At 33.8% G+C, this 24,969-nt stretch overlaps 1 protein-coding gene across 3 annotated transcripts in view; it reads left to right on the top strand.

The window, feature by feature from the left end:
- Window positions 1-24,969, top strand: part of Ccn — a 422,762-nt gene that overhangs the window by 234,463 nt on the left and 163,330 nt on the right. For 2 of the 3 annotated variants that reach the window (XM_067791186.1, XM_067791188.1), the window contains 2 exons: window positions 13,339-13,438; window positions 13,586-13,607. In XM_067791186.1, coding sequence (XP_067647287.1) covers window positions 13,343-13,438; window positions 13,586-13,607 — 118 coding nt within the window. In that variant the 5' untranslated portion in view covers window positions 13,339-13,342. Of the gene's footprint in view, window positions 1-13,338; window positions 13,439-13,585; window positions 13,608-16,802; window positions 16,860-24,969 lie in introns of those variants that run through there. The other variant, XM_067791187.1, reaches the window with a different exon arrangement.

Genomic DNA, 24,969 nt, shown 5'->3' on the forward strand with positions numbered 1-24,969 from the left:
TATATCAACGGTATTTCATTTTCCAAGTGGATTTATAACAATAAATAGGAAAAACTTAAAATTAAAAAATGGTCGTGCCACCGCCCCTTTTGTGACTAAGCAATTTTCTATGTTTCGGGAGCCATAACTCGAAGAAAAATTAACGGATCGCAATAAAGTTGGGTACACAAATTTTCCCTATAATAGAAAATATTTCTACTAAAAATGGACGGGATCTTTTAAAGACCACGGCAACTTAGATATAAAACAAATTTCAAAGGGTCGTAGACTAGAACAATAAGTTATAATTTAGCAAAAATAGTTTTGAATCAATGATATTTCACTTATCAAGTTTTATTGTAAGAGGAAATGTGGAGATATTTTTTTTTTTAAACGGGCGGTGCCACGTGTTATGTAGAAAAGTAATTTATCTGAAATTAAATGTGCAATTGAAGCTCACACTGAGTATATATTGTTCGGTTATATCCGAACTTAGACACCTTCACTTGTTTACTGTTTTAATCACTGATAGCACTAAGGATAGCTACCAATAGCATTAACAGATCTAGATAGATATCGACAGCTGTGTTGAGTATCAGCTTATCTCCGCTGTCATAACAAAGAAGTCATATCTCAGAAAACATCAAAGTAACGTTTGCGCCAGATTTTTTTGGTATTTGTTTTGCAATCTTGGAAATTGCACACATTACTCAAAGAAGGCTTTGGAGAAGCTCCGGTATATAAAAGGGGCTATATCTTAATTTATATAAATTTCGTGTCACATTGTTTGTCCTCGATGGACTCCTAAGGTACTTAGCTGATTTCAATCAAATTTGCACACCGTGTGCAGATTTATCCAACTTGAAGATAGGATAGCGTTTCTGTGAAGTTACTTTCCGGTAGGTAGCCCTTTGCCTAGATCAGTATTTACTATACTTTTTTCCAGGAAGAGGACCAGGGACCGATATTTTCGAACAACTTCTGTTCTTGGTTCGATTTACGTGAAATTGGCCATATAGGAAGCTTTTTTTCTAGATAAGTACTTATGACACATTTTTCGGAAAATGGGGCAGGTACCGACTAGGACTAGGACTGGAACTTGGACTGGGAATGGCACTGAGACTGAGATTTAGACTAGGACTGGGACTGAAACTGGGACTGGGACTGGGACTGGGACTGGGGCTGGGACTGGGACTGGGACTGGGACTGGGACTGGGACTGGGACTGGGACTGAGACTGGGACTGGGACTGGGACTGGGACTGGGACTGGGACTGGGACTGGGACTGGGACTGGGACTGGGACTGGGACTGGGACTGGGACTGGGACTGGGACTGGGACTGGGACAAGGACTGGGACTGGGACTGGCAAGAGATAGAGATTAACAAGAAGAACTAGAGAGAAGACAGAAGAGAGAAAGAGGAACAGAAAGAGTTAAATGAATATATAGAGATAGGGATAGATGGAGCGGAATAGAAGTGACGGAAAAGACAGGGAGGGAGAGAGACGCAGAAAAAAAGGCAGAGCGAAGAGTGAATAAAAAGATTAGGAAAAGGGAGAGTGATAGGAAGGGAGAGTAAAAGCTAAAAATTGCTTAAAAGTTATGCAGATAGACCAAAGCTAGAGTAGAGCAGCATCTGACGGGTCTGTTAGTCTTATATATAAATATCTAGTGTCACAGTGTTTGCGGTTGAGCTCCTTCGAAACGGCTCGCTCATTTCTTGTGAAATTTTGTGAGTATATTGAGTAGGTCTGAGAATCAGCCAAAATCAGTTTTTCGTACCCCTCAATGGCAAGGGTGCTACACCTCTTTAACTTTTTTAAAAGAAATTTATTTTTTTTATTTTTTGATGAAACATTATAAAAAATATATACAACCCTCTAGGCATGGAACTGGAGGCCCAACCTACTATAAAAAAAGTAGTTTATGGTGCAGTTTGCTTGAAATTTGGTACAATGTTATAACCTTGACTAGCTTATTATTTTAAAAACTTTAATTCCCTTAAAGTGCACCAAAGCCCGATATATGTACTCTAATGAAAGGTATAAATGATGCGATTTGTTTGGAATTTATAATGAAGGCAGCATAACTAATAGATTAATATTTGGGATACTTATCTTGCCAGGAGATGGATCAGGCCAACCTTTTCTAAAAAGTTCTGTGGATGATCTGATTTTCTTAAAGCTATATGCATCGATAACGTGTTACTTAGGTCAACATTTCGGACTTTTCTTCTAGGAGGTGCACCACGGACCGAGCTATTCCATGGCGTTAGATGCAACATTTATTTATCTAAGGCTGTAAATAACAAATATTGTCAGCACCACTCTCACTCGGATATCTAGTCGCAATAATAATGACAGGAATGAAAAAGCGGATGAACTAACAAATGCCGGTACATCATTTGCCATTGCTGAGCTCTCACGGTCTTCAACCCAATAACATTTATAAAAAGAGGCATACTTACCAATCTTGAAAACCTCGCATTTCCAAATTAGTATACTACAGCCACCTATATTAACAAACCTAGCCTCACTAGAACCAGAAAATAACATGGAATATACTGAGTAAATCTAGAAAAAAATATCTGGGGTCACAGCCGTAATTACCGACACTGACTGCTCGGCTCACATGGGAAAAGACTGGAGATCTCCTTAAAAGAGAGCTGTAGGAGTTGCATCCAAGAGGGATGTAAAGAAACAGTCCTCCATTTCCACTGAAAGTGTCCAGCCTAAGCAAATATTAGGTGAAAATTATAAATAGTTTTCGGTCGCCCAATTTAAGGGTGGCATCGAAATATTTCAACAAATACATCAGCGGTTATATTCATTTTGCTACATGGTTTTAAGTAAATACACGTAGACGGTACTAACCCACTGTATAAATATTTTATTCCAGGAGAAAAAGCATCAACGTGGCTTCTAGAGCGCTAGTTGGGTTCAACCATTAGGTTGTAGGTCTGACTTGTAGACATACAAAAGAGCCGACTTTTCTCCTTTTTGAAAAAAACAGTAAAAAGCATTGCTATGCTTCTTGGGAAAGTCGCTAATATTAAAGGAAAACAAACTGATATACGGTATTTTCTGTACCGTCAAAAAAATCAACTGGCAACTTGCTCCTAAGTGTCTGTCGTATCGTCAGAAAAGTATCACTCACCATTGCATTTCTACGCTCCGCGGTCTTATCTGTACCACAAAAGCGATAAAAGTCACTACGAACTCCTTTAGTCTAAGTTCACTTGGGGAAAGGTTGACTTAGACTGTGATTATTTTTGTGTTATACCGACATCTGATATAGATTTTATAGTGAAAATTCAAAAATCCTTTAGGCTTTTCAGCAGCTGCTTATATGAGTATTCTTCATGCTCTCTAATATCCATCTATCTCTGAGAGGCCTTGCTAGCCAACGCTGGTCAAACTTTCTTGCATGATGCTAAACTGTTAAGTTTTTTTCACATACGTAAGGAGAAATAATGAGCGTTGTTTTACCTAAACTTTTGACGGCTACTGCCGCCTAGGACCAGATATTTCACTCTTATTACATGTGAAGTATTTATGACGTCGTAGGGTGGTATCTGGTACGCGATTCTGATCAAAACATTCCAATTTTGATGTACTTTAAGTTTATTTATCTCAAAGTTCTATTACAAATCATATATTAAAATAACTGATTTTATTTTTGTCGTTCCCAGAGAAGTAAGCCGATTCTTAGTTAATTTTTAAGCCTCGGCCCATCTTGGCTGCCATCACTCTCTCCTCCACGGTCCTCTTTTGCTCGCTTGGCTATCAATTCAGTACTTCCAATGTGAACATATGCACAGGAATGGGATCGTGGTAGGAAATTTGTTGCTATTGGCTAGGCCGCCCTATTTCCCCAAGCAATTTTTCTATATATAAGTTTAGGTCCAACAGCAATTACGAAACTCCATAACCGCCTTGGAGGTTAAGCGCCAATTAATTATGAGTGGTGACTATATTAAAGTTTAAGTAAGAAAAGAGCATCCAAATCGTATTCACCACCCAACAAAAACACATCAGCACTGCAGCGAATCTCATAATTAATGTCTGAATTATTTTTCATTAAACGAATTTGGTAGCTGAGGCCGCTGATTATCCTTGAGTGACTATTTTTCATTTGCAAAGCAAATCTTTTTAAATTAATGCTAACGCATTAAATACTTGCAACGAATGCTGTAATTGTGGTAGTTTGTGTGAACAGAAACACACCAGTTTTTTTATTTATTAACATTTTTTTTAAAGAGCCGCGAAGAAACTGACGCATTGCTAGACTTTTTTTTATTTTTTGTGATTCAAATGTGCATTTTCGTATTTAAATACATTTATATGTATGTGTGTGCGTACCGAGTTCCATTCCACGTTGACCTCATTCATTTGTGTAATTATTTTTTAAATACGTTGTTAACACAGTGTAATTAATTATTGGCAATGTATGAGCGTATTTATGGTTCTATGTGCTGATGAGATGTGCGGCTTAAGTGGTTTAGAGAAGTTATTACAAATATTTACACAGAAGCGCATATTGACATAAGGGTGAGCAGAAGAGCTGTTATGTTATATTATGGTATATTATGTTAAGTTACGTTGTGTTATGATATTTTGTGTTATTATATGTTATGTTATTTTATATTATGCTATGTTACGCTGTGTTAAGTTATGTTGCCGTTTTATAACTTATATTATGTTATGTCACGTTATGTTTTGTTGTGTTACGTTATATTGCGTCATGATAAATTATGTTAAGTTATATTCCCTTATGTTATGTTGTGTTACATTATGTTATGTTTTATGATGTTATGTTATGATGTGTTAAGTTATAGTATGTTATGTTACGTTCTGAAATTTTTTGTTTGTTTTTCTTGGATGTAAGAAATGAAAATGCACTGGCCGGGACATTCATGGCATCACTTCGAGAAATTTCCGAATGTACTACTCCCTTAAGTGCAAACTTCCAAGGGAGGCAAATCCTCGTACCTGGAACCGAATTAAGCATTAGGCACTTCGGGTTTGGGTGCGCAAATCACTCCTCGAAATTTTTTAAGTCCAAGTTCATCTCAAAATGCCTCACTTCTTCAAGCTAAATATATAAAAAAAAAAAAAACAATTTTACTTAAGGGGGAAATTCATTAAACCGAAATTCAGGGCAGAAGCTCGAAATGTTATACTTCAGGAACATCGGGAAGGGACCACCGACTTTGGTGTTTGGAGATATGCCAGTTGTTGTTTTAAATTGTTATTTTGCAGGCTTAAGACTATACAGGAAATAATTTTTTGGTCATTTTAAGACCACTTTGCCACTATTTTGACATACTTTTACATTTACGGAACATTTTTGGGAAAATTCAAGATTTATGCTGCGATCATTTTGGGGCATTCTCCGGATTATTTAAATATCGTTCTTGAGATCGCTTCTGGTATAATTTCGGAACTGTCTTCGATTCACTTTGGGATTGGTCCGGAGACATTTGTGGTGCTTTTTAGACTCTTTCGGCGTAACATTTGGATTATTTTCGAGTATGTTTCTGGGGTATGTCCGAATCATTTTGGTATTCACTCTTTTTATCTGCATTCAGGCAAAAAGTGGATCTGCTGGATACTTTGACCATTAATCGGGTTGAAATATGTTTTTTAACTTTTTCTATATACCAAAATAAACAAACTTACGGTTAATTGAATCGGATAAGTAACTTAAGTGTTACAGAGAAGTCTAGAACCTATAATTTATTTTTACCTGATAGCATAACATAATTGTATATCATGTCGTTTTGTGTTCAAATAAATCAGTATGCATTATCTGAGAACAGGGAACTTCGCTTGTCACCATCCTAATGTAAAGGCATGCAAATAGAAAAATACATATGTGTCAATGTGGTATTTATTGGTATTATACAAATGCTGTGCTAATCGCAAATAAATTTATTCCGTTTAACACTAATATGTTGACTATCCTTAATATGTGAATTGATGGACATACATTTTTCTGTATGTACATAAGAGTGGCCCTTATATTCCAAAGTTTTCCAATTCAACCACGAGAAATATTGAAATAGTCTTAGAATTTGTATGTGCACAATTTTTGGGCAAATCAATAAAGGTTGCGCAAGGAGTTTGAAGTCAGAAAATGGGTACATTTTTTATTTCCTAGATTCACACTAATTCATTTATTTTAAGCGGAATTGTATCTGAGTCAATCCATATAAAAACGTCTAATTCAAAAGCTGGCTAGTCTTGGATTTCGCCCAAACTTTGAGGGACACTTCTCTGGGGTCCTAAGGGAACAAAATGACACACATTATTTTTTATAACCACTGGATCGGGACTGGTCGATTTTCAAAGTTTGAACAACTTAATTTTTAGGCTTACCCTATTATAGCTGTAAAAAGGTTTCTATTAGAGATATCCTTACATTCGATATGGCGTTTTAAAGGTAAAAGACAGTAGTTTGTTCAAGAATAAATAATAATTCATATGGCGAGTGTCTAGAATTAAAAACCTGGTAATGAACATACGTAATTTTTATCCTTTTTTTGTCAACTTTAGCTGGCTCTGGCGTCTTCACTGTTTCAAGTAGCCACTCAAATTTTTTCAGAAATTAAGGGTACATATCCTAGAAGAAAATAACTCATCCATCGGCCAAAAAACCGCACTCCTTATAGATAAATTATTATCTCGAAATTTGTAAGTTTTCAAAAATCGTGTTTTTCAGACTCTAAAAAGAATGTGTTTCTCAAGATATAAAAATACGAATTTCTCATGGACTCCAGTCGTGACCCTTAGCTTTTAATACCTCAACATTTCGTTTTGTTATTTTACTGTTTATACGAACTATGTTTGAAAATTCATTTTATATGAAGTTCTGTGAAATAAAGAGATACTAATTTTCGGTTCTGAATATGTTGTGAATCAGTTTTGTCATTTGAAATCACAGGTTAATATATCGAGTATTCTAATTTCTTAAGTCGACTTAGGATGTTTTGACATGTGACCTCTTTTTTTTTTTTTTTGGAAAACAATGCTGTGATCCATTAAATATCCATAAAACTCCTATCAAAAAGTCACTTAGAGAAATTACCATAACATTTTGTGAAAAAAATGAAAATTTGAAACTCATACCGGGACGAGCAATTTGCTCACGCTGCATTGAAAACTCAAGCAAAGCACATTTTGAAGACATTAATTGTGAAGTGTCATTTGAACCCCCCTATGAGGCACTAAATTGACTGAACAAAATATGTTCAATTCTCGAGGAATCACCGATTCCGCCAATTCAAAAATTAGCTATGCTCCAAAGAAAACGAAAAATCGATGAAAAATTGTATCAAATATCAAGGAATATACGAAACAAGTTACACTCATTTTTTGAGATTGTTAGATGTGAAGAAAAGTTGAAGGCTAGTGACCATGATTGCCACAATTTAGACTATTTGGAGTTGATTGAAGAAATAAAAAATATCAAATTTTAACTTTATTACCAAGGAAGTGGATAATTTCAAAAATAAAGACAGAATTTGGGTTTAGTGAGTATCTCATCAAAAATGCTAAAAAAATTAGAGAAAGGTGCGGAGTATTAGGGAAGCCTCCAAAAAAAGAGAGTGGGCATCAATTGAAAAGTGAAACTGTGGAAAAAGTGAAACAATTTTATGAAGATTACGAAATAAGTAGATTAATGCCGGGACAAAGAGATTGTAAAAATGTACATGACGATAATAATGTAAGGTCTAAGGAACAAAAATGTTTGATCCTATTAAATCTTAAAGAAATATATGCAATATTTAAACAAATACATGCACTGCTAAAGATAGGATTCTCGTCATTTGCTTCACTACGTCCGAAGAACTGTGTATTAGCTGGGGCAAGTGGCACACATTCAGTGTGTGTTTGTTTGATCCATCAAAATATGAAGTTGGTGTTGATGGCATGCAAGGCTAATAAAATTTACAAAGAATTACTTAAAAAAATAGTTTGTGATGAATCGCGTGAAGATTGTATGTTATCTCGTTGTACAATATGCCCAGGCACTGATGTTATTGATTCTGACATATGCGAACAATGTGAACTTTCATCTGAAATACATTTTAAAAAATGGGTAACTACTGATCGCTGCAATTTGGTACCTGTAATAAAAACAACCGAGGAATTTAAGGATGATATAAAGGAACAGTTAATAGCTTTAAAGGCTCATCATTTTATTTAAAATAAACAATCTGAGTACCTAAAGAAACTCAAGAAAAATTTGAAAGATAATACAGAGTGCATAACATTAGTGGACTTTTCTGAAAACTATTCGTTTATGGTACAAGATGAGGTACAATCGTTTCATTGGACAAAAAATCAAGCTACTCTTCACCCTTTTGTGATATATTTTAAAGAAGACGGCGTACTTAAGACACAAACTTTCTGTGTGATAAGTGATTATCTAAACCACCATACTGTGTCTTTTTTTTTCATTGCAAAAATATTTTTGGACCATATTAAAATAAACTATCCACAGTTTAAAAAAATGTATTGCTTCAGTGACGACGTAGCTTCCCAGTACAAAGATAAAAAAAATTTTGTCAATGTGTGCCATTACAACGAGGATTTTGGATTGGAGGCAGAGTGGCATTTCTTCGCTACTCCTCACAGCAAAAGACCGCGTGATGGCGCAGAAGGTACAATCAAACGGACCGTAAGGAAAGCCAGCTTGCAGCGAACTGCAGAAGATCACATACTAACCCCAAAATCAATGTTTGACTTTTGTTCGAACGCAATTCAAGGTATAACATTTTCTTATGTAACTAGTTTGGACGTTGAAGCAGCTGAAATGTTTTTAACTTGTAGATTTAAAAACATTATCAGCATCAAAGACACGAGAAAATATCATAGCTTCGTTCCTTTATCCCAGCGGCAATTAAAATTACGAAAATACTCATATTCAGATAATTTTGATATTGTCATTATATAAATTGCAAATTATAACCGTATTTTCGTAAAAAAACTTAATCAGTTTTGAGTTAAATTATTGAAGTTTTACGAAGAAAATTAGAGATACTATGCCTCAAAAAATCCATCAGCAGCGGCCCTTAGTATGAAAATAACAAAACGAAATATTCAGGCATTAAAATCTAAGGGTCACGACTGGAGTCCGAAACACGTTCGTTTTAGGTCCTGAAAAACACGATTTTTGAAAACTTACAAATTTCGAGATAATAATTTATCTATAAGGAGTGTATTTTTTTGGCCGATGGATGAGTTCTTTTCTTCTAGGATATGTACCCTTAATTTCTGAAAAATTTGAGTGGCTACTTGAAACAGTGAAGACGCCAGAGCCAGCTACTTTTAAAATAACAAAAGTTGGTGAAATAATAGAAAAGTTATAAAATAGAAGAGGTCCCATGACTTCAATTGCACACCAAATTTTCAACTTTTTATTATTAATTTTTAGGAAATTTTTCGACTACGCAGGTTTGTAGCTCATTGAATTTGAATACGTTATCGACTTTTGTTTTATCTTGAGATTTTTTTTTTTTCTTTACCTGTGTTGGTTATTTTTAAACGGTTTTTTCTATACAATGAATGATTAAACACATTTTTTTCATTTTTATTAATATTCAAGGCTGTAAATTTATAACAGAATGAACCGATTTCTAAGATTGTTGTCATTATAAGAAACCAAGGAAATGAAGACATAAAAATTGCATTGAAAATGAGTAAACGTTTCTATGATAAAGGAAATATCTCAAAATCGTCCTTTATCAGGACTTAAAGTTCCTCGCGCAAACCTGTTAATCTTTATAGATTGGCATAAGAATTTGTTTATTTTTGCGCTATTTGCATTTTTCTAGGGTTGAGATCGAAAAATCAACTCTTTTTTTTCTTCTCCATACAACAAAGGCTCAGCCTAATGTACATAGGTAGATGTACATATGTAATACGAAGTAATAAAACGTTCAATTAAAGGGACATTAAATATATTTTTTTCTTTTTCTGGAAAAACAAATTTATGATTTTAGTATAAAAGAAAGTTGCAATCATTTTTGGAGACTTAGTAGTAGAGATTGCAATGGAAAAACCCTCGGCTTAAGCTATGTTCATATTGTTGAAAAAATTTAATATTAATTAAAAATTTTACATAAATGCAGTTTTGATAACCATTTTACCAAAAAGGTACAAAACCAAGTAAATCTATAATGCCACAATAATTTTTCACCAAAATGCACGTCAACAGATTTACTAAAAGCCAAAGCACTTTGTTATGCGAAAAAGTATTATTTTTAAGCAAAAACTCAGGCATTATTTGAAAAACAACAAAGCACAGAGCAAAAACTTCCTCAAAAAAGCTTAAAAATCGTAAATGAATTTCCTCTTGCAAATTGTCACCGACTCATGGCTTTACGGTGAGCCACGGCGTATGAGTGATGCATCGAGTGAATTAATATTCCGTTGAAGCATAAAGGAGCCGCATATTTTTATTTTTGTCCCTTTAAATACATATATGTATGTAAATACTATATACTTCTATGCTTTTCCCATAAATTGCATACAGGTTTTCAATATTCCGATTACACGTTTCCGCCATGTAAGGGACAGAAGTATTGGTCGGACAAAAATGTAATTATTGCTTTCGCTCATATTTATTAATTAAGAGCAAATGGAATGCAGGCTTACGCCAGTAGTTTTACATACGTATACAAATACACATATCTCTTTTACCTTAACAATAAATATTCCATTAATTTTTGTTAATAAATATTGAGAAAGCAGTAACATAAACAATGTCTGCTTACAGTTTCAGAGAAAAATTATACTAAGTTGACAATAAAATATACTTTGAACTAAGAAGCAGATTGAGAGGTAAAGGCTTTCTGCGTCATTCCATCATAAGCTTTTTACTATATGGTGGCGAAATCTGTATATGTACAACAACAGATTATACGATTCTGAAACTAGTACCCAAATGGCGTAAGGGACTAAGAATACTCCCACGGTAGGTGTTCCTGTCACAAGGGGCGATCCGAATGTTTGAAAGGTCAAAAAAGATCGTTCCCGTCGCAGTTGAACGAGAACTGTGGTGTACCGGATTCATATACGGCAAAGGCCAAGACAAGCTTGGGTAATGTTTTTGCAAATACAACGAAAATTCTGGGAGTACTCTTGACAAAAGTTCTATGAAAACGCATGATAGTGCAAAGGGAAAAAAAATATGTGAAAAAAATGAAACAGAGGAAGAGGAAAAAAAGAAGAGTATAATAAAAATATCGGTAGTGAGGCGGTTGAAAACAATGATGCAAGGAAAAAAGGAAATTAAAAGAAACAGTAGAAAGGAAAGAAAAAAGGGAGAGAGCGGAACATAACCGAAACCGAAACTGGGCCGCGTGTTATAAATTTGTTACAGTAATGTAAAAAAAAAGGTTTGTTATCGATAAGAATATAGGTTTTCTATAGACGTGATAAGTGCGTTTCATCCATCACGTAAAGACGAGTTATCGTATTGTAACCAAAGTGTTAAAAACTTGCTATTGATATTAAAAGTGATCGGTTTGTTATCGAAAATATGTCGGTGAATAATCCAAACCTTGTTTTATTGCTTATCGAAAAGAGATCGACATGTTATCTAAATGCTAACGATTCGTTATCGAAAAATTATCGATTTCTTATCAATTTGCTACCAATATGTTATACGCGTGTTATCGAAAAGCTAACGATATGTTACCAAGAACTGCCGATTTGTTATAGAAAATTTATTTATTTATATATCATAAATTCTATAACACTTCAATAATGTTTCGATAACAAACCAATAAGAAACCAACGAGAAACCCAAGATAAGGCAATTACAATCCGATAATATAGATTGATTTTGCCAAAAATATAGATCGATGTCGAAACTACAATTTTTTTTTTTTTTAACTACATAAATTGTCTGGAGAAATGGTCTGGTTTAGCTCGCTTGGAAATCATATCCTTAGACTATGAGTCTTCAAAATTTCAAATTATTGCGCTTTCACATACGCAATGAGAGCACAATTATGCTGCGGAATGAATCCCCCGACCTTAAACATTCAGGGACAATTTTCTTATCCTTTTCTTAATATCTCTCGATGAATTCGGCAATATTTGCGGATTTTCTCCCGATCAACAGGGCTATATTAGAGCATTTCGAAATTGGTGGGAGACCAAGCTTGGCTCAATTAAGCATTGTTTATTAGAATATTTCTGAAAAATTTTGACATAAGGTTTAATGTGGTCATATTAATCATTCCAGGGATGATCGGGCGGTGCTTTGTTACCGGAACGTACCAGATATATGTATATCCGGCAAAGGACCAAAAACATCGCTAACACTCCCCAAAACTTTCAGAGTGTGTCTTTATCGTTAATACAACAAAAACAACATCTTTTTGGGTCTGCTTTATAAAATATTTTGTAATCGAAGCATATCGGGTCAATCATGGTATCTCTTAAGGCTGAATTTCAGAACATTATCTTGATTTGTAGTTTTTTCCGAAATTTTCGTATTTGATGATTTATTTTCTTATTGAGCGCTCGTTCCAAAGATACAATTTTTTGGATATTTTCAGGGCTTTCTCGAGTTCATATCATGATTCGATTTGGGATCTTTTCTGGAGTATTTCGTGATTATCTGCAGGTCATTATTGATCAATTTGAGCTTAACTCGGAAACATTTACATACCGTTTATCTACAGAAACTATTTGGGAGATTTCCCTGGATCTGAAATATTTAGAAAAAACGTTGCAAATTTACTTAGCTAGGATGCTCGTGTTGGGTCCCATTTTTCTTAAATCTTTATAAAAATTGATTTTGGCATTGTATGTTAGTAGCTCCTATAGCAAAATCACATCACATGTAGAATTTAACATCACTAATGAAAATCGAAAGAAAGAAAAGACGTTTTAAGAAGTTAAGGTTAAAGAAAGTTGAAATTCGGAAGTTTAAAACACTAGTTCAAAAGCGATAGCAGTATCTTTAAAGTCAATTCTGTAAAAAAAAATAACATTTAAGCTCTGAAATTTCCCACAAAAACATGGTAATTTCTCCTTTTAGCAGACACTAAAATGTCCTTAATTAAATCCGCAATAACAAACATCAAAATATTTTAAAAAAAATGCGTTTTTACGACACTCATTCTGTTTACTCAAAATGATATGAAAAAGGCATGCATATCCTGCAAGCGAAGAAAATGGTTGACCTTTTTCGACGGCAGCTAACTGATTTATACTCACTACCATTAAAATAAAACTGACGCTTAAACGCTTTTTATTATTATTACATTTAAACAAAAAAAATTCAGCTGTTAATTTTCTTATTTCATTTTTTCCCTTTTTGCCTTTCTGACATTCAGGAAAATGCTGATATTGCTGCCGTTGTTGGTTGTGTTATTCAATGGATTCGCGATAGCGCATGGGGAGGCAAATTTAAGCTTAGAATTTACAGCCACAAGGGTAAGTTTTGGCTAGAATACTTATTTTATCTATATGTGCTTAATTTCGTTTATTAAATTGCTTCTAAAAGTGAAATGTTGAAAAATTTATTATTGATTTAAATGTTGCTTCTTTAACATGACATTTTTCTTATTAACTTAATTGCAGCTTTCAAGGCAACACAATCCAGGTAAATAAATTAAATTATGTGTATGGAATTTGTGTTGCATTGTAAGGGTTTCGTAACCAATACTTAATAAATTGAATGGTAATCTATGTAAAGAAGATGGAACCGCACATGTGGAAGGAAAACGACTGTTTTATAACAATGTCTTTAGTGATAACGTTTTCGAAGTCAAGGCATCCTTAAGTCAAATAAAATAATTAAAAAAATATTTAAGTTAAATGGTTTTATTGAAAACAATATTTACATGAAGTAGTAATAATTAGGTAGGTCCTAGGTACTAGTCATCACAGTCCTTATCAATCTAGGGCCTTGATCAGACAATTAAATAAAAGCGTTGGGCGCGTGAAATGTCTAAAAATGTGAGGCGTGCCATAACCTGATCAAGGTTCAGTTGGTCTTATATATGACTATCAATAGAAATTTAACGCGTCCAACGCTAGATTGATGAGGACTGTGATGATTAGTACCTAGGACCTACCTAACTATTTTCTACCTTTTAGTATTATTATTACTTCATGTAAGTGTTGTTTTCAATAAAACCCTTTAACTTAAAAATTTTTTTTAATTATTTTATTTTCAAGTTTTTAGTCTTTATTTCATTGCCTTTTATTTCTCATTCTATTTAGTTCATTTAGTGATTCATTATTACAAGAACTCTTTCCTGACAATTTTTTACAATCTAAGTGCTCAATACATAATCCTTCCAAATACTTTACTAGACTCAGCGCCACGTATGCTTGCCCTCCTCCAACTCCAAAATATTTTGATGTCACTTCTACCGGACTGTATGTAATATTTGTTCCAAATATGGGCCAAATCGGACATCATAGGTCACTTTCTATTCATGTATGTATTATGTGTTCCAAATATGGACCAAATCGGACCACAAATACGATTTTTTTGAATATTTCAATCCTTGCGCCACCTAGCGGTGATTTTTTTCATAGGTCGCTTTCTATTCATGTATGTATTATGTGTTCCAAATATGATCCAAATCGGACCACAAATACGATTTTTGTGAATATCTCGATCCTTGCGCCACCTAGCGGCGATTTTTTTCATAGGTCGCTTTCTATTCATGTATGTATTATGTGTTCCAAATATGAACCAAATCGGACGACAAATACGATTTTTGTGAATGTATCGATGCTTGCGCCACTTAGCGACGATTTTTTTCATAGGTCACTTTCTATTCTTGTATGTATAATGTGTTCCAAGTATGAGCCAAATCGGACCACAAATACGAATTCTTGATCCGTGCGCTACCTAGCGGTGATTTTTTTCATAGGTCGCTTTCTATTCTTGTATGTATTATGTGTTACAAATATGAGCCAAACCGGACTGCAAATACGATTTTTGTTAATATCTCGATCCTTGCGCCACCTAGCGGCGATCTTTTTCATACATTGCTTTCTATTCTTGTATGTTTTATGTGTTCCAAATATGAGCGAAATCGGACCATAAATACGATTTTTGTGAATATCTCGATCCTTGCGCCACCTAGCGGCGATTTTTTTCTTATTATTCCATTGCCATCGGGTTCTGAACTATATTCCAAGTTTCAAGCTTGTAGCTTATCGGGAAGTTACTTAAATTTCATTACAAAACTCGAGCCGGCCTTCTACCCTGTCAAGTCAAGCTAAATAAAACCGTTTAATAAAAGCAAGAAATTGAAGAAAGAGAAAAGGGAAACAAATACTTTGAAGTCAAAACCAATTATAGTGAGTTATCTATAAGTCATCGGTCTCCTATAGGTCTGTTATCGGCAAGGTAAATACGAGCTATCGATATGTTATTTAATTCTAATAAACTTGCTATCAATAACGATCATTTTCAATGAGTTATTTATTTCTTATAGATGAGCTATCGCTTTTTTTTATAAAAAATTTATCGAATGACTTTCGAAAAGTTATCGTTTAATTATCGATGTGTTAGTAAAATTTATCTAATTGTTTCAAACAAGATATCGATCTACTACTGCAAAGTTTTTGAATTTTTTTATAAGATATCAAAAAATTATCAATTTCCTACCAAAAACAATTTTTTGATTTTAGTTTTGCCACTTTGTTTCCGCATTTTATCGATTTGTAAATGAACAGTTTTTTATAGGAATATTAGCAGTTTATTATCCGCGTTTAATCGGTTTGTTATCAACGCCTCAACGGATTATTATGAAACCGACACCGATAAAACTTCACTATAAAATCGACGACAGATCTGTAACCCGGCTGTAACATACCGATAAGAAACCACTAAGAAGCTGATAACTCGGCGGTAATATTTCTCTATCGATAGTAAGCCGTTAGTTAAATAATAACTTGTTGGTATCGATTGTTACAAATAACAAGCTGAGGAAGCATCTTTCAAAAAGCCCGAAGCTATTTGTTTCTGCTAATGTAGCCTCTGTCTTAGCTCAACTTTAACACTTTGACGAGCTCTTGATAACTTAGAAAATTTTTTTTTCTAGACAAGCGCCTATATGTTCACAGCTCGAACTCAACGAGCGCTTGGTACTTACACCTTTTTTCATTCTTACAAAAATGCTTGCAGTTTTTGTACACTTCTATTTCAATATTGTTTTCAGGATCAGCACCGAACCGTTCGTCATAGTTTCCGAAAACCACAATTTACTCAACGTCACACAATTTCAAAATGATTTCAAAGTGGTGTCAACATAGTCCCAAAATTATGCGATCTGAACCCGATATACATTCCAAAGCTGTCTCAGAGGAGCCAGGGAATCTGCAAAGAAACTTCTCTTTAAGTTCAGCAATCATCGCGCTCACGTTTCCTTAAAAATTAACGTCCCCCGAAATAGTCCAAACGGATTATTAATCTCCAATTAACTTATCCCGAAAATATCTCGAAATCTCCATTTTTCAGCGGAACTGACGCTGACCACATCTGGAGGGGAGTGATACAAAAAAAAAGAGTCGCTATTTCTTTTTCTACATAAAAGAAGCTTACAAATAGCCGATTGGGCCCAATATCAAGGCATCAGCTTGATATCACATTAAACTCCATGCATGTATCAGCTTTAAAAAGATGGGACAAATCAAGCTGAAATCCAGAAAATCTTTTACAGGAAACTTAGGTTACCTGAACAAGCTACCACTGAAGGATAATGGTAGGAATTCAACCACATCGTAACCAAGACGTTATAAAGTTTGTGCAATGAGTCCGGCCATAAAAGTAGATCTCGTAGCAAAGCAAAATTGCTGGTGGAGTAAAACATCAAGGTTTCTTCATAAATAGGTGAGTCATGCTAAAATTATAGGACATTTGAGGACATAAAAACGTAAAGTTGGTAGAGCAAACAAATTCTCATGGAAAACTTACGTATATGACATTAAGTGCTCCTCTATAATAGGCAGGTAAAAAATATTTTCATCTAGGGGCGACAAAGTTCAGGAACTTATAAAAAATATAGTGGGATATGCACTAGAAAAGAGTGGTATGATTGTTGCACAGTTTTTCTGAAAGTAAGATACGTTGGACTGGATATAAGGTACTAACTTTCCAATTCTAGGGCGATTGCCAAGATGCGGGATTCAGGGAGTTGCGTAGCGTAAACCTTTCAAGGGGTTGCCAGCGCTTTGAGCGATTTGAATTCCTCATCGACATAAAAAACAACAACAACTGCAACAGTGCCAAGATAGAGTGGGAGATAACAAACAATTTCAGCTTAAGTCGGTGAATCCAGCTGGAGCATTACTCTTGAGTGGAAGCACTAAAGAATGTATCAAGATAGCCTTTGATGGGTACTTAGGATTGACATATAAGCCGAGGTCTTGCAAGACGAAATGTGTCGCCTCCTATCTCAAAAACTACAGACACACTAACATTGTAATTTTCCTATTCAAAACCCTTGAGCAGCTTATAAATCTAATTATAATGAAGAACATTAAAGAAGTTCTGCTTCTTGAGTAATGAAAGCGGTAGAAGCTGCACGGAATAGGGTAGCAATAATCTTATAGAAAGCCTTGTGATACAAGTACTGCGCCTTTGAAGTATTGCTACTGTCATGGAGCTCAACAGTTTCTCGAAATGTGTCTTAGTATATGGCATGCTAAGTTTCAGAAAGATTATTTCGTAATGATTACGAGATTATGCCGCAAAGCCAGTAAATGGGAGCATTCAGCAAGTCAGAATACTATCATATCTGCTGCGGACGAACGACTGGTTAAATTAACAACATACGCAGATAACGGCTCAATAATAGTTAGTGGAAAATGCCTGACAGCAAAGTATTAATGATAAATCACATGCTTAAGGATAAACTGTCAGGGCATTTTCCATATAAAAGTAAAGGCTAATAATATCGGGTAAAGAAATATATCGAGGTAAAATGGCTTGGGATACCTTCAAATCAAACCGTTCAGCGAAATTTAGAAATAAAGCGTCCTTTAACATTACACTAACAGACAACTTTCCATGTTAGGAAAATTACTAATTCAAAGCTGGTACACTTCTGGTCCATTCGGAACCACTTTTATTTCGCCTATATCTCTTTTCGATGCACTCAAATGAAGAATTTAATATGACGATGTCCTAGGCGGTGGAAGTTGTACCAGCTGAAGTAAAAAAGCGTAAAGTTTACAGATGAGATCTAGTTCTTTTCTTGGTACTATTTCGGTTTCTCCGAACCGGACCAAAATTCTACATGTTGCTTCCAGTATCATAATATCCCCATTTTCGGTAGTTCGGAACCGACGGGAAAGTGTGAGAAAAAGAAGCATACTCTTAGTCGATATCCTTAATGCTGTTAGCATTTTTTTTTTGTTGGTGGGGTATTTCTGCCTATGTTATAACTGTCTATATTATAAATGAAGAAAATCGAGTTACTAACAAAGTAGTATTTAGTGGACAAAGGCAAGTTTCGAGACAGAAATTGTTGTCAATAGTTTTAAATATGTGAATACAAAGGATTGGTTGAAACGCCGATGTGTAGCGTTAAATTGCGATTTTTGTTTGTTACCGAAATCCATTCCTATTTATACAAAAGTTCTTAACCTACACATAAATACTTACATGAATGTTTACATACTAAAAGTGCATGAATTAATAATGAATAATGGTTTGTCAGCAAATTATTGTATTGACCTACATATTGTCAATATGATCCGCGCGTAAGCTGGTTGGTATGACGAATGGTAAATGCTACTGAACTCATGGTGGTTATCTGGGTCAGTTAAATATGAACGATTTTTTGTATGTATATTTTTAACGTTAAGCGCATTCGAAGTGAGGTGAGTTCCACGCAACACTACACCATCGGCCTTTCAAGAGTGAGCGTATATAATTTTGTGGTTAATTATAGACGGTCACTCTGATTTCACTGTTATAAGTGTGCCGTGTTGTTTCATTTTACGTTAAATGACCCAGTCAACTTACTTGCGTGTTACCAAATTTCCAACTTTTGCATTCAGTTGTACTTTGTGTCATAGTGGTAACTTGATATTATAAGTAGTGAATTTTTTGTTTATGTGTTTTCTTGTTGCTTTTATTCGTTTGAATTTGCTTTACATACAGTGCCCGTTATGCTACCTTTCTCTTTTTTCATAACATTTTGACTTTTGTTATTCTTTTTTTGTATATTTATAATGATAACTAATGTTACATATTGAAAGTCGTTTTGCACAGCCGCGTTTAAGTGCATCGACTCACCCAAAAATCGGCTTGTGTTTACAAATTAACGCTTGTAAATTAATGGTAATTCGATACCAATATGAATTTTTAATTGTTTTTTTTTTTTTTGTTTACATTTACTTTACTTATGTATCTATGGTGCTGATTTTTGTTTGGTGAGTGAAGTGGAATGTTTTTGTTGAAATTTTTGTTAAACTATGTGAGTTAATAGCAGATTTTTTTGTTTACATTGGTATTTTCCTATTACGATTTTCTAATCTACTGGAAGTTGGAGTAAAAATATTGTTCCTATTAGTATTTTCTATTCTACTAGGGGCTAAAGAAAAATTTTGTTTCCTATAATTTAAAATTATGACCACAACAAAAAATATTTGTATTTATTTTATTTCCTTAAACTAAATCCGCATATTATTCCTATTAAATAAAAGGTGTTTTTTTTTTTTATTTATTTAGTTAAATCTGTAACTAATTGCATAGACATGAAATATTTGACTACAAACTTTTTCATTGTTTATTAAGTTCTATTAAGCTAAGAACATATAAAGCGAGAAATTTTTAATTAATTATACATTGAATTTAGGGGGTGTAATTGATGGAAGGGCTAGTGAGCGGAAGGAAGGTACAGTGGATGCAAACATTTTTCTATCCTTGAATTTTCTTTTCATATTTTTCAGCAGTATTTTTTTGATCTTATATGTCACGCGATTTCTGCGGCGACCACCAGAATCGTCATGATATTAATGAAAAATTATTTTTAGTTTTTACAGGGATTGTCCCACGCACAACCTCTTGGGATTATGCAATTATTAGATCATAGAGAACGTGGGTACCATTTTATTACAATTAAATTTGCTTTCTCTTGTAAAATTATATAATTTTTCACCAATTTGTCCCTCAGGACAACTGTGTTATTCGTTATGAATTTCAAGTCCTGGTTTGCTGGCATTTTTTGTATGCCTGATCGAATATTGTCCTAAGTCAATAACTTCCTCAACAATCTGGTTACTTGAAATCCTTTGTTTTCACATATTTCATGGCATATTCTTTTTTTCTAAAATAAAAATTCCTTTAGACTTTAACATTAAAAGTTTTTTCAATAAGACATTTTAATATTTCCTTTACTTATTTCACATTTTTCTTTAAATTTTAGTAAAACATAATTGGCTTAATTTAATAATTTGGGAAAAATTTAAACAACGGGACACAGGACGGACAAGGGGACAGCTGTTTCGATTATACCTCGTAAATCTCTTCAAAGCCTTTTCTCCTGGGGTGGGAGTCGAACCCGCACTCCTACGATAGTTGAAATGGTTACAAACGCATTCAGCTACGTCATGCCTTAGTTGTTTTAAAGTTTTTCCCAATTGTCTTCTTTCACATATATTATATTCTACACATCACATACTTCGTATGTAGTAATGTGTTGAAGTTATGCATGTTTGTAAGGCGGTTTTCAGAGAAACTTGCTATTGTTGCTGTTTTTGTTCTATCTATAGAACTACAACGAATTAACTAAATTTTGTCTACTTATATGAGTTAACCCCGGATTTTCCGTATCGCTTTAAATGTATGGAAACATTTATTTCAAGCAATTTTTAATTTTATAATTTATTTAGTAATTTAGGAAAAATTTAAACAACGTGACATCAGGACGGACAAGGCGACAGCTCCTTCGATTATACCTTGTAAATCTCTTCAAAATCTTTTCTCCCGGAGGTGGGAGTCAAAACCGCACCCCTACGATGGTTGAAATAGTTACATATATTATCTTCTACACATCACATACTTCGTATGTAGTTATGTGTTGAAATTATGCATGTTTGTAAGGCGGTTTTCGGAGAAACTTGCTATTGTTGCTCTTTTTATTATATCTATAGAACTACAACGAATTAACCAAATGTTGTCTACTTATATGAGTTAACCGGGGATTGCCCGTATCGCGTAAGCTGGTTGGTATGAAGAATCAATATATTGGGCGGTTTGGCAAATGCCAATGAACTCATGGTGGTTATCTGGGTCAGTTAAATATGAACGTTTGTTTGCATGTATATTTTTAACGTTAAGCGCATTCGAAGTGAGGTGAATTCCACGCAACACTACAAGTTACTGAATTCCCTTCAGGGTGATTAAATGCCTGCGCTGTGCTTTCAATAATTCTATCCAATTCTAACCTACCTAATGTAACAAAATATTTGAAAAATTGCTCTATATGGAAATCTCTCTATCATCATTAAATATGCATTAACTGTTCAAAAAAGCAAATGTTTGGCAATACTATAAAAGCAAAAATATTTAATAAACAGTTTTGGCAAAACATTGAAAGTACTACCACAGTACAAATGCAAACACACAAAAAAAATGCCAGCCATAATAACTTTAATAGTTAAATATTCAAAAATTTGCCAAACTAATATAATATTATAAAATTTGCATGAACACGTTAATTTAAATGAGCACTCGAGCGCACATAAATAAACGAAAATTCATATGCAGCATCATCCTTATACACGATTCAGATTGTACTCTAGAGTACACTCGTTTTTATATTTACCCTTGACCCGCTATATAAAAGTACGTGAGTTGTTTAAGCGGTCAGAAAAAAAACACCGAAATAAATATTTTGATTATGAAAACGAAATAAAATTTGCATGCAAAGTAAATCAACTCTAATTGTGGGTTTTTTATTTAAGTAAGTAAAAGTTGCTGAACTAAATTTTTTGTAATATTACTGATATTTTATGTGTGTTTGCAAACATATGTGCTTTACATAAGTGCGCAACTTTACTTATTTAATTTATTTCTTTTCATGGCCACTTGAGGTTGTGCAATTGTTGAAAATTAAAGAGGAGTACTGTTCTGTCAAGTTTGGTGCTATATGTATGGATTAATTTATATGCAGACTACAGCAACGCTGACTTACATCAGAATTTAAATTTAATTGTGAGTTTGATGAGTATTCATCTTTTTATATATAATTAAAATTGACTGAGTTATTCACATTTTTATGAAAACCAAATTGGAAAAATATATATATATATATAATTATATCGAAACGACTCAGAAATGTTTAATTTGCAATTGTTATCTTATATGACTGTAACATATGTAGTTTTTAACCGATTTTAACTTTTTTACCAGTTTTGTATAGAAAAGCCATTAGTCTTTAACCTTTTAGGATATATTATGATATTCGCGTGTAACAACCAGACAAACCACTTAAAACAAATTTGGTTTGTTGAGTGAATACTCACAAATCCAAACATATTCTAAAAAGTGTGTACAACATTTTAAGGAATCAATATAATTGTATAACCAAAACTGGTGAAAAACTTAAAATCGATTGAGAACTTCTTAAGTGACAGTTAACAATTGCCAAGTAAACATTTGTGAGTCGTTTCGATACAATTTTATATATATATATTTTTTTAAGTTTTGTTTTCATGAATGCAGTTTTCAATATATTTAAAATAAAATAATACTCATTGAACTCCCGAAATGCTTGCCAAATCACTGCCGATGGACTTTATTATAATTAAAAAACGTGTTTCAAGAATTTTTATGGCGCTTAGTCCGGGGTTTGAACCCAGAATCTTCGGTTTGGTAGGCGGAGCACGCTACCATCACACCACAGCGGCCGCAGTCCTGTAAAATTAACTATAAATAAATGCGAATTTTTAAATATCTTTGATTAAAAACAAAAATTTTTCGATAGCCCTTTTAGCTATGTAGAATGTTCTTTACCTTTAGTTAATGTAATTGAACTACAAACTGCTTACGTCTAAAATTCTGCTATATAAACAATAAAATTATAGGGGATATGTGCTTAAATATTCCAATTTTATTGAAGTTAAAAAATAGTTAATAAAATACTCTCTAAATTTTATGGGGATATCACAATAAATTAAGCAACTATGCAAAACTTAAGATATAACTTTACCTAAGCAGCTTGTATTTCCAATCTATTCAGCAAGGTTATTAGGTCCGATGGTGTTGCGATATCTCTCTGACTGGAATATACCGTTTCTACATCACAGCTCTTAACTTGACTAATATAAACCAATGATAAGAGGCTAAAATTGTTCAAAATTCCGATGGTAAACCCGTCACAGTATATTCATACCGTTGAGTTTAAGTATTTGAGAAGCTACCTAGTGATGGCAAGAAAAACTGGTTTCCAAGAAACTCTCTTCTCTTTTTGCCACTAATCTGGACCATAACACAATAGTAACGCCACCGTTTTAACAGTATCCGATGACTGCAATTGCAAAGGGTGTATTATATTCCACTCTCATCAGTGTAGGCAGGAAATTTATTACAAATCACATTCAAAAGTTTTGAGGGCGGGACTTTACCTAACTTATACTTGAACCACAGACAGATCGTTAAACTTTCCCTTAATAAAAATAATATCAATATAATGATACGTGGAATAATTTCTTAGCAAACCCATGATACAAGCTTTGGTCTAAAAACATGCTCGTAGCGGATAGTAGATCTCTATCATGCTCCACATTTAGCTTCCAACTCTGCACAAGTATGAGGAGAACTTTTAGCGAATCAGCCCTATTTGAAGGACTTAGCTCTTGACCATTATAAAAGGTTTATTAAAACTAAACTTTCCTAATAAAATAAAGAGTTCTGTTCTTGAATGTCTCACGTTAAGTTCTAACCTCTTCGTTGCCCTGTAATTTATGCACAATTCCGCTGATTACGTCAGAACACAAATCTGATACCATATACTAGTAACAAGTCTTCATCGTTTGCCTTTTTAACTTGAACGAGCTTACTGGCTACACCGAAAAGCCAGAGAGTTGTAAACTCCACAGTCTCCATTGTCGTGCTTATTAGCTCTCAGGTCAGATTAGCGCTGTTTATTCTGACCGATGGATCTATCCAAAGCAACTCAAAGTAATATCTTTAGCATTTAAGTCATAGAGCACAATTCGTATTGCTTCTAGTATAATAATATTAAATACATCTCTATTGCGTGAAAACCTTCACGTCGCACTTAAAAACAAATTATTCTTAAATAACCTTCTGGCCAGTTTGTTGAACTAATACCTTCGTTGATTATGTTGAGGAATTCAAAACGTATAAAATGGATACTGAAAGGAACTACCACGACCAGAAAATGACTGTTTAACAGCTTTACAGTTTCAGCCAAGGCAAATTCAGTGCCAGATGTTTCCAGCTGATTGTTCTTCTTGATTCTTTTCCATACAACAATATGTGAGTTAATCGAAATCAATGAAAATTATCTTTCACCTTGACATTCTTCTGCACGGCGAATTGGTTGAATTCGCTTTGCCAACACCTTATATAAATTCGCCTTGGTTTCAACGGTACATACGCTATCTAACTGTCTCTTTCAGCACCAGTTTCCCATAAAAATAAAGAAAAAGTCGTTGATTTGTTTACACTTGAGCTTCCTTCTTGGAAGTAAAAAACAACAAATTAATTTCGAATAAATAAATAAATATCGAAGTAGGACGATTTTTTTTGTTTCAATTTCTTATCGGGTTTCAGTTTTTCGGCTTTGAGTATTTGAAAAGTTTGCAATCTTATCCTTTTTGAGACTTTGTAAGACGTAAATATTTGCATTTTCGGTTTGAGTAAACGACGACCGTAAGTCAGTTGCTTTAAAAAAATGCAAATATTTTCTTATGATAAATTTAAGCTCGAATGTATAATAATTTACATTTTAGTTTTATTGTAT

Source organism: Eurosta solidaginis, chromosome 5 (assembly GCF_040869045.1).
Source record: "Eurosta solidaginis isolate ZX-2024a chromosome 5, ASM4086904v1, whole genome shotgun sequence".
NCBI lineage: Eukaryota > Metazoa > Arthropoda > Insecta > Diptera > Tephritidae > Eurosta > Eurosta solidaginis.